The sequence below is a fragment of the Fulmarus glacialis genome, unplaced genomic scaffold, assembly GCF_000690835.1.
Source record: "Fulmarus glacialis isolate BGI_N327 unplaced genomic scaffold, ASM69083v1 scaffold45885, whole genome shotgun sequence".
Lineage (NCBI taxonomy): Eukaryota > Metazoa > Chordata > Aves > Procellariiformes > Procellariidae > Fulmarus > Fulmarus glacialis.
Genome location: NW_009214546.1, coordinates 1 through 11,364, shown reverse-complemented (window position 1 = coordinate 11,364; position 11,364 = coordinate 1). Strand labels below are relative to the sequence as shown.

Sequence of the window (11,364 nt, the reverse complement as noted above, 5' to 3'; positions counted from 1 at the left end):
GAAGATGATGATGATGATAATAGCACCTAGACTTTTGGGCCCCTTTTTGCTATGCACTGTAACTAATCACCTCCAAAGCAAGAAGACTTACAATGTGCTTATAATGCACTATTGTGAGCTCCATGAGGTACAGAGGTATTGAAAAGCTTGACAAAACAGTGCCAATTCTCCATGCATTCTTTTTTTTTTCTTTCAAAAAAATGTATCATTCAATCCTCTCAACTTATCTGTCATGTATTTAGTAGCTACAAATCTGGAACACCAAAAAAATGATACAGATGATGGACTTCAGTGTGACACTATTTTGAATGGAGTCCTGGGGCTGGTCTGATATCATTCCAGTCAATTCCCATATTATGTGGGTTTCTATCCATACTGTAAAATCTCATTTTCCAGTTAGGCAAATTCATTAAGTAGAGAACTTCTACTGAAGCCATTTGAAAGATGTCTGCTCCTCAAAGGGAAATAAGGCTGATATGATTGTGCTCTGTGTGTGTGTGCGCGCGCACACATCTGTTCCCGCATTAGTGATCTGCAACCCCAAATTTAATAGCATGGTAGCAGTTTTTGCCATAATACATTTTCATAAACTGCAATGCAGACAGCTGGCTGATGAGAGAAGAGATCCCCTATTCATGTTGCTGTTGACAGAAACGCTAATAAGCTTATTAGACTTCAGAGAAAGCACACAAGACAGCCTAATGAAAGAGCCTCCTCGCTGTATGGTTTATTTTAAAAACTCATAGAAGTTACCCTTTGCCTGGTAATGATCTTAAAAACCAGCATCATTACACATGCCTGTGTCCTGCCAAGATTTTGTCCCCAGCTATAAAAAGTGATAGCACTTAATTAGCAAGATTTTTGCCCTTTTTGATAAAAGGTGCAATTCAAGTATCTGTGAGAAAACAATCCCAGGCTCTTATACAATCTCAAGCCTTGGACTGAAGACCTTTGCACCCAGAATGGACTTGCAGGAGGGAAGGGCAGCCTTTACACAGAGAAACCGTAATTATCGACCGAGCGCAGTCATGCGCTGTTTCTTCTTGAAGAGCGAATGCCAAATATTCTGAAAATATTTGTAGTTGGAAATGCTAGCAATCTCTCTTTACTTCCATACCAAAGTATGTGAAACGGCTCCCTCTCTCTGCCCTAGCAGACGCCTTCGTAGTGAAAAACTTTCTCTAAGAAACCATGAGAAATATATTTCCAAAAGACATTTCAATAGAAATATCATAGCCATATTGTAAATCTAGGGTAAAAACATCTTTTTTTTCACAGATTCCTAATGTATTCTTTGCTTCAAAGAAGAACAGAACCTGGAGGCACTCCAGGACTGTCCTGTCCCCTTAATGAGTGGAGGGCTCCAGGGCCTCTCCTTGTTCATATATGATCTAATAACCTGGGAAATGTTTGCATCAATATTCACAGGCTCCGGAATGGAGTACATTAATCCTTAAGCTTAATCCTTCAGGATGCTTACTATTAGGCCATCTAATCTGACCTCCTACATATCCCATTCTTTACAGCTCATTGATATTTGATTTTGAACTTACTGAAGTCACATGTGAGGGCACAGAACTGCAATCTAAAGACACTGCTTTGTTGTCCAAATTAGTTCATAAACAAATCTTGCTAAATTTGAATATTTTATCGTAAAGTGATTGCTTTCGAGTATATCAATTCTGCCTCTGAAAACTGTATACAAAGGACCATGCTAAAGCCATTTCCTTTCTAGTTTCTCTAAAAATGAAGCACTTTTCTGTTCTTTTACCAGATAAAAAGCACAATTTTCTGAAGTACAATGACAGCTTCATCACTGATCTGAACACACCCTACGACTACGAATCATTGATGCACTATCAACCATTTTCATTTAACAAAAATGAAAGCATCCCCACAATCACAGCAAAGATACCAGAATTTGATAACATAATTGGACAACGTCTAGACCTCAGTGCCATTGACCTGGAAAGACTCAATCGCATGTATAACTGCAGTAAGTCATAATTTAAGTATGGCAAACTGTTTCTTTGTTTATACTTGAGCCTGGCTGGTTTACTTCTGTTATGTCTCCAAAACCACAAAAACTCTTCTCAGGTGCTTTTGAGGTGGTATGGGAGAGGACCTGTGGTGTAGAGACCCAAACTGTTTATTCCCTCCTCATCACTCTCTTTGGCTCTGCTAACTGTCATTACTTTTGTAAAAGTTCAATTAGTCAATGAAAGTCAATTCATTCACATCTTTTCTTCCATGTTGCTCCTAGGGGTTCAGACATGTAGTGGTGTTCTGCTGGTGTGTGGGCAGCTTCTTTGTGCCTCTTTTGGCAGGTGAATGCAACTGTACTTTGTCCTCTTTTACTGACATTTGGTCTTAATTAGATTGTTTTGCACCTGAGATTGGCTAAGTCTAGAGTCCACCACTCTGTCTAGTTGGTTGCTAAGGTGGTTGAAGATGTTATCACCATGTGTGATTATTAGCGAGAAGTTCTTGTCCTCATGGATCTGCCAACAGAAGCATCCACTTGCAGGCAAACTCAGCTGAACCAGCCTAAGGTAACTGTGTGGACTTTGTTTGAAGTGGAAGAACAGTGCTCACGCTCATCAAGCAGACAAGTGAGCCATGAAGAACAATAACCTCCAGCAGAGGAATGGTTAAATGCAACACCACCACTGTTCACAAAGAAGTGACTTGTCTCTCCAAGGCTTACAAGCAGGCATAAAGACAGCCATCACCAGTCACTGTGCTTCAGCTGTGGCATGGGAGTTTGTTAACCTTCTGTCAAGAGGTCAAATGTTGGTATCTTTATGGAGGGAATCCCTCCAGGAATCAAACTTTTCCTCTTTTGAGTCTCTGGGCTCACATCTGCTGTGAGTTGTCTTCTCTACATGATGACTATACTAGTGTAAACAAACCCCCCCAAAATTAGAGCAGAAATTTTAATAAGAACTTCTTTGGAGGTAACCACGTGTGCATTTTTTTTCAGCTTCAACTCACACTTTTTTGGACCAGTGTTCTTTTGAGTTTGAAAATATCTGCGGCATGATTCAGGGCACCAGAGATGATCTAGACTGGGTCCATCAACAGAGCAGTGCTTCAGGACAGGAAGACCACACACTTTCTGGGCGCTGCAGAGGTAAAACGAAGTAACAGAACACTTTCCTATGGAAAAGGGATTAGCTGGAGTAACGGTCCTTGTGCATGTTTGTGCTGGTCTGTGTACTTTACAGTGTCTTTAACAACTTCTCTGAACCTGTCGTAGTCAACCCTTGAGAAAACCCAGCACTGGCTACTCTGAAAACACAGGATTAAATGATCATATTTAGAACACCACCCAGCAAACATCCAAGTTGTAATGTTTCTAGTTAAGCAAAAAAACCTTTTTCTTTTCACGTGTCTTGGCCCTGTGAGTGTGAGTTTATAGTTGCACTCGTGCTCTCATTAAGCTTTTTCAACACAGTGGAATGTTCTCCATACCAGCAAGATAAAAGGGGACAAAGAACAATCTTGACTAGAGGCCTTTTAAATATAACCTGGAAAAGGATTTACTGCAACTTCCAAAGTCTGAGTAAGAGTTATGTTACCCCATGATAAGAATGAAACAGCACTCATAACCACTCATAAATGCTGTGTTTGCAAAGTGAATGGTAAGCTAAGCTTGAGGAGTGCTCGTTCTGGAGGTAGAAGAAAGTTGCAAAGTATTTTATGGTAGGAGTTTAAGGATAATTTTATTTTTCATATGGTAATTTTGCCATTTTTCAAAGGAAGAAAATCTCAAAAAGGGTGGAGTCAGCCCCAGTCACAGTTGCAGGGTGCTAGCTTACAAGTGAGAATAAAGATTAAATCCCAACAAACAGTTCTGAAAAGCAAGGGCCTGATTTGTCATTATTTAGACAGGGAAAACTACTAGAGACTTTAAAAAAAAAGTGACTTTTGTGGTAAATTTTGCCTAACTACAGAGTGAAAGAATCCTGGCCTAAAGCACATTCAGTTGTGCTTTGTTACTCTTTGCTAAAGGAAAAATTTGACTTGCTGCATTAGGAGTAGACTATTCCCCTTATGTGACACACTCACTGGAAAGAAGAACAGGTCCTCAACCTCTTACAATGCTGCTACTTATTGATCAGGTCCAAGAATGCAATATAGCTCAAGAAAACCATCTGACAGCTTCTAGAAGTACATGCTCCTAACCCTCATCTGACTTCTAAAATTCTTTCTCTCCTTTTTTTTTTTTCCCATATAGTATCATTGTAACTGAAAAATAATTCAGCTGAGTTGTTTGAGATTATCAGGTAAAATACAATCTGTCTAAAGTAAGCGCTTAACTTGCACTTATGCTTTAGCATCTAGTGACTCGGTACAAAATGAGTATCGACGTTATCTGAAGAGCTAATGGAGAGGGGTAGGTGCCCCTGAGGATCTCCAGAGTGTCTAAATGAATTGCATGAGTAGGGAGTGCCTCTCCTTTTGGATGCCTTCAATGACCCTTGGTTCATTCAGATTTAGACATTTTTGGAGAACCGGTTCTGCAGTCATCTCAGGTGGGAGCAAATTTTAGGTTTCTAACACAGATGGATTGTATTTTGCCCAAACAGTTTTGACTTCTTGGGTTTTTGACTTATTACTGGCTAAACTGAAGGAGGGAAAGTAGAGCCTAACATTTAGAGAGGAGCTGGCAGCTTGGCTCTGGATTTGATCCCTGCATCCCCATGCTGAAGTCTGCTAAGGCCATATTCTAACTGCCATAGATGCTTAATGTTACCTTTATTTGACTTTCTTATCAAAAAGGAGGTAGAGACTAGATGATTTGGGGGTTTGATACCATAATAAGTTCAACAACAAAGTTAGGCACCTGAATAAGGCTCACAACCCTGTTTCTCACTTGGACCAACAGTGATCATACTTATATTTAACATACTTTAGCATAAATTTAACTCATGGTGAAGTGTCATACATGTGCACAAAGCAATTAGGTAACTTTGGCAAGGTTTCTGTGGATATGAGTTCAAAGCATTGCTACCACGTAGGAGGTAATGGAGAATATTCCCCTGACATGATTAGAGCAAACGCAATAAACCGAGCAGCTCAAACAGCTCCACTAACCATGCAGGAGACTGTTTATGCAGCTACAGGTTTAACTGGTGATGCCCTAGGTGTTAGCTTGGACAACAGTCCAAGAAACCAGCCCCCACAGAGAATCATAGAATCACAGAATCATAAAGGTTGGAAAAGACCTCTAAGATCATCAAGTCCAACCGTCAACCCAACACCACCATGCCCACTAAACCATGTTCCTAAGCGCCTCATCTACACGTCTTTTAAATACTTCCAGGGATGGTGACTCCACCACTTCCCTGGGCAGCCTGTTCCAAGGCCTGACCACTCTTTCAGTAAAGAAATTTTTCCTAATGTCCAGTCTAAACCTCCCCTGGTGCAACTTGAGGCCATTTCCTCTTGTCCTATCGCTGGTTACTTGGGAGAAGAGACCAACCCCCACCTCACTACAACCTCCTTTCAGGTAGTTGTAGAGCGCGATGAGGTCTCCCCTCAGCCTCCTCTTCTCCAGGCTAAACAGCCCCAGTTCCCTCAGCCGCTCCTCATAAGACTTGTTCTCTAGACCCTTCACCATCTTCGTTGCCCTTCTCTGGACACGCTCCAGCACCTCCATGTCCTTCTTGTAGTGAAGGGCCCAAAACTGAACACAGTAAAGCTTTCACACAATAGCTAAAAGAATTTCACTTGTTAATTTAATCATAGACTGTAATGGATAACGAAAGAGCAATGCAATACAGATAAGACGTGACAAGTCCGAATGATACCAATATGAGATATGTGTGCAAATGGTGAATCCCTTGTAAATATAAGGATAAAAGTAGACATTTCAAATCTAAAGGAAAGAACACTTCAGAAAATGTTAGTGGGAAATTAAACTAGAGAGGCAGGAATTCTTAAATAATTTCCCCAAATTGAGAAGCTGAGTTTCGAAAAGTCTTTGAGCAAGCTGTAAAAAAGAGCTGCTTCATGTTCAAGGTCAGGAAAGCACTAGTTTTGTGTCCAACTGTTTTTTATTATCTTCATCACTGATAAGAAATTATCTTACTCTTTACAAGGTAATATAGCATGTGATCTCTGAGATTGCACCTTTAGATTATCTTCAGTATAAATCAAGTAAAAAATATGTTTACTAGTCACTTGCAGTCAGCACTGAATCCTCTGTCTCATATCTCTGCCATCCCTGAGGCATCCAACTTCCAACTCGACCAACTAGATGCAAAATTGACATAAGCTGCCAGCAATGAGTTCCATATACATGCTAAAGTACTAGTCCTGTAGTCTGTCTTGGATGGTTATCACATACCATTTCCTCTACTATTCATGTTAAGGGCTACACTTATGCCTACTAAAAGAGTGGAGTTGAAATGATAGGTTTACACCATTTTCCTGCAGCTAGCAGGAAATCTGGAAAGAGACAGTGACACTCCACACATTCTTCACAGCTGCTGGCTATTTCATGTACTTCAGCACCAGCTCTGGCAAGGCAGATGAGGTGGCAGTCCTAGAGTCTCGAATCCTTTACCCAAAGAGAACTCAGCAGTGCCTCCAGTTCTTCTATAAGATCACAGGAAGCCTTTCTGACAAGCTGATCATCTGGCTTAAAGAGGATGATGGCACTGGAAATGTTCGCAAGATGAGGAAAATTCAAACCTTTCAAGGTAATACTGGAAATATGAGGAATATATAGAATATTGGGGGAGGAAAAGTTGTCATACTGAGTCCATGAATGCGGTGGATTGGCTCAAAAATCGGAAGATTTTCATGAAGCTACCAGAATATCTTGCAATGCGGCTAAGGATTTTGGTATTACGTGAGGGCATTTAGCAGTGAAACTGTGGGTTGGAATAATGTAATTTAGGTGCTCCACAGCAGAAGTCACAATGTTCCTAATAATGTTACGTTACACTCAGTGATTGAGAGGGACCCCAAACTCTGCTGGAGATCAACTGACTAGACCTCCACTGGCTGTTATATGATCTGACAGTGAGCTGTCCAGATGTAAATACCTGTGCTCATCTGCAGTCAATAAGAATCCCAGCCTGATGGGATAGGATTCCAACCTATTTTTATATGGTTAGAAATATAAAAACATATGTAATTTTGGAAATGTGAACTGAGTTCCCACTTTGGGTGATTTTGCTAAAGAGGACAAATTCAGCCACTGTGGCACTATGCGTTTATGTTCTCAAAACCCAAGACCTGCGATAACCTGCCTATATCAAGCTGCAGCAGTTTGCAGGGACGGATAAGTCCCTGGAAAAGTGGCAGCAACAGTTAATTCTAACATGTTGGGTCATTGACTCCCATCCACTTGCTATGTCTTGGCCTTTAGACTGTTGCCCTTTATACTAGAGACCGTCATTCACTAATGTGTGAAGAGTTCCTAATACAACGTGTCCAAAGCATTTAGATGATAAGGCAATATGAGTATATTATAATCACAATATCAACTTAAGATCTCTAGCCCTCAGGACTCTGTGAGAGGTCCAGTTGTCTAAAAATGCAGCTGGAATGGATGGCTAGGAATAAGCTGCTTCGTAATGTCACTAATCATGCTGATCGCGATGTTTTGCTTTCTTTTTACCAAAGCGGATAATGACTATGACTGGAAAATTGCCCACGTAACCCTCAACGCTCAGAAGAAGTTCCGTTACCTCTTTCAAGGACTAAAGGGCAACCCCAGCTCTTCATCTGGTGGGATTGCTATCGATGATGTCACACTGACAGAGATGCCCTGTCCCACAGCTGTGTGGGTCATTCGGAATTTCAGCCAAATCCTCCAAAACACGTCAAGTGATGTTATTCAAAGCCCCCGGTTTTATAGCCCTGAGGGTTACGGTTTCGGCATAAGTTTGTATCCCCACTCCAGAATGAGTGGCTCCTCTCGCATTGCCTTTCACTTGTGCAGTGGAGAGAACGATGGTGTTCTGGAGTGGCCAGCTCTGAACCGCCAAGCTGTACTCACAGTGCTGGACCAGGACCCTGACGTCTTGAAGAGGATGTCCTCAAGCAAAAGCTTCACCACAAGCAAAGACCATGTTAGCTCAGGTGAGTGGTGTCTCCCTGGAGGAATGATGAAAAAGAAAGCCAAAGAATCCAAGCCAGAGGACTGAGAGTAGGATTCAGAGTTGGGCAACTTTGGCTGCATTTTCCAATTTGGGACACTTTCCTGTGTAAGACTTTCCTGTGTATGACTCAGAATTCCTGTCTCTGAAAGATCATCTACTGTGAAAAGTGACACATAGAAGGTTGGTGTTATTATGAACAATCCTTGGGATATCTGAGTTTGACTCTAAATACAGAGTTCTCCTAAGAGCTAGCAATTCCCGTTCCACCTGAGGTTTGCCCATTATGATAGGTGACATATCACCACAGGAGGGTGCAATGTCAGAAGGGTGCTGTATTTCATTAGTAAATCAACAATAATTTAAAACTGCATTTTGGAGGCTTCGTTAACTTGAACATACATGGTCTGAATGCACATTGTAGCTGTATTTAAGAAAAAAAATACCTGAAAACACCTGTGAGATCGGTCTGCAGCATTGGAAGCCTGTCTTTCTTGGCTGGGTGTAGACTGCAGATTATGAACTCTTTCAGACAGCGGCTACCTTTTAACTCCAGGTTTATATAGCGTGTAGCACCATAGTTCCACATCACCTGTAGGATTCCCCATGGATGTGGCAATTAAAAGAAATAAGAACAACAGGACAATATTGAGTCTGATACAGAATAAAATACTAGAGATGAATCTTCATCCCTCTTCACTTTTTCCAGCGGAAGTTCAGTACACGCTTTTTGAGTAGGAGGTTTTAAACCTTAGGTATGAATATGTTTAACAGAACCATAGCAATGAACAAAATCTGCTAGACTCTAAACCATAGGTACTTAAAAACTGATGAGGGAGTGTCCTTACACAGGAGGGAGCTCTTAGCCGGAGGTAACTTTCGTTTGGTTAGTTCTCAATGAAAGGGGAGTTGTGGAATTTCAACGCCCTCACATAGACTGAGATCCCTCATGTAGACCATATCTAAGGACCTGCTGGCACCGATAATTTGTCAGTCCTCTGTGATTTGTTTGGGCATTTCAGTTCTGAACTTGATTTTACAGCATAAATCCCGTTTAACACCGTAATGCACAAAAAAGTGATGTCATACTTCCAGCTGCAGAACTTTGTGGTTCTTATTTGTCACTTATATTCTCTTTGCAGCTGTTAATGGAACCTTAATATGGGAGAAACCATCAATTGTTGGAAAATTTGATGCCTCATGCAATTGCTATAGAAGTGTATCCTGGGGGTGGGATAACTTCATATCCCATAGCCAGATGAGACGGAGAAGCTTCCTGAAAAATGATGACCTGATTATTTTTGCAGAATTTAATGGTAAAGACCCTCTTCCTGCTTCTCCTTACAAAAACAAATGGGTGATCCTTTCTATCTCTTTTCATACATTCAAGTAACTATTGCCACCTGTCTCTGAGTCATCTTCTCTTCTAATGGGGATCAACTTTTAAAAGCATTTCTGTGTCTTAGTTTCAGGTGGGTGACGTTGACTAAAGTGATTGTGAGTTCAGAGGAATCTAAATGGCAATGATTTACTGGAGGTTAACTTCTTAGACACCTTTAAGCACCCTAAAGAATAGCTATGTCCATTTCCAAGCATTGAACATACTAAAAGGCCTTCCTTGTGTTTATTTTCAAACAGAACAGCCACACTTGGCATCATTTTTCAAAGTACAGAATACAATTGATTTACCTAACTAGTTACCGTAATTTTAGTATTATTTTCTATCTATCTTGTGCTTTACATATGCAGAACTTGCTGTGTTATGGCAAGAGCTCTGTAAAGGGCAAATGGACAAGTACCCTGCAGTCCACCCTGTGAGCCCCTGGTATGAAGAATACTACATATAGCGAATACTACATATAGCATCACTCACTGTTATCTAATGTCTTCCTCCTCTCCTTCCTTTTTTAAAAGATCTAAGTCACCTCTATAACACTGAAGTCGCTGTTGAACCTCAACAACCTGCCTTCATGGAAGGCCTCATTCTTGAAAGGCAGAAGAGAGCTGCCCAGGATATGGAGCCTGTTCAAGACCAGCTGCCTTACCTGCCAGACCCGTGTAACCCAAACCCTTGCCAGAATGATGGAACCTGTGTGAATGTGAAAGGGACAGCAAGATGCAGGTACCACGGACCTCTTCCCTGCTTGCCTTGAATCATAGAACCATAGAATCATAGAATCATTAAGGTTGGAAAAGACCTGTAAGATCATCGAGTCCAACCATCAACTCAATACCACCATGCCCACTAAACCATGTCCCTGAGTGCCTCATCTACATGTCTTTTAAATACTGCCAGGGATGGTGACTCCACCACTTCCCTGGGCAGCCTGTTCCAAGGCCTGACCACTCTTTCAGTAAAGAATTTTTTCTTAATGTCCAATCTGACTTTCTTCTGAACCAAATGATGCAGCTAATGAGTATTCAGAGCTACAGACCTCAGAGGTCTGAGCCACTAGGTCTTCAAGGAACAGTAGGAACAAAACACTTCACTGCAGTGACTGGTTTCTGGTAGCAGCCATAAAGGGAGGCAAAGAAACCCCATTCTGCTGTGCTTTCAGGGGATGTAAATCGCCTCCAAACAAGGTGGGGATGTTATGACGTGAGCCTCTCTAATGGGAACTGCCCATCCAGGATAGTGAGTGTGAGGACCTTGAGATGGGCCTATAGGGCAGGACAAAACTCCTGATCCATGTGAATGTGTACTTTATTTTCCCAGGTGCCCGTCAGGACAAGCCTTCTTCTTTACGGGTGACAGGTGTCAGTCAAGGCAGGTGCATGGGGACATCGTGGGAATGACAGTTGGTGGAATTGCTGGAACCATCGTCTTAACCATCGTCCTCATTTCCGTGATGGCTAGAAGATAAAGAGCTGCAGGGGGATAAATCTCAGTCTGGTATTTTTCCGTAGTTCATACAACATCAGTTTTCAGTGAGAAATGATGAATACACCTTGTAGAAGACCAGTCAGCCCATGGGTGAAATGCTGTATCAACAGCTTGGCAGCAACCTGTTTACTCTGTAGGACTTGGCAGTTAGAGAACAACATGTAGAACTGCTGTCTAATGAAAGTTCATACGCTGCCTTTCTCGTGTGTTCTTTGAACGTTTCATTTCTTCATCCAACAGCAAGCGGTAGCGCTGAGGGTCCAAGCATTTGCTCTCAACCGCAACGGTCGCGGGGGGGAGGCTCCTTGTGCGCATGCGCGGTGGCAGCCATTTCCAGGCGACGCGGCTGGCGGAGGCGGCGCC

The 11,364-nt window shown here is 41.8% G+C and overlaps 1 protein-coding gene across 1 annotated transcript; it reads left to right on the top strand.

Annotated features, from left to right (window-relative positions):
- Positions 1-1,774: 1,774 nt before the first annotated feature.
- On the top strand, positions 1,775-10,981 carry MEP1A (meprin A, alpha (PABA peptide hydrolase); the record flags this gene model as incomplete). The annotated part of the gene is made up of 7 exons (XM_009578586.1): positions 1,775-1,996; positions 2,984-3,133; positions 6,495-6,710; positions 7,642-8,100; positions 9,260-9,433; positions 10,032-10,239; positions 10,834-10,981. Coding segments are annotated over 7 exons (1,577 nt in total), but the record flags the coding sequence as incomplete, so codon positions are not given.
- Between the last annotated feature and the right edge of the window lie 383 nt (positions 10,982-11,364).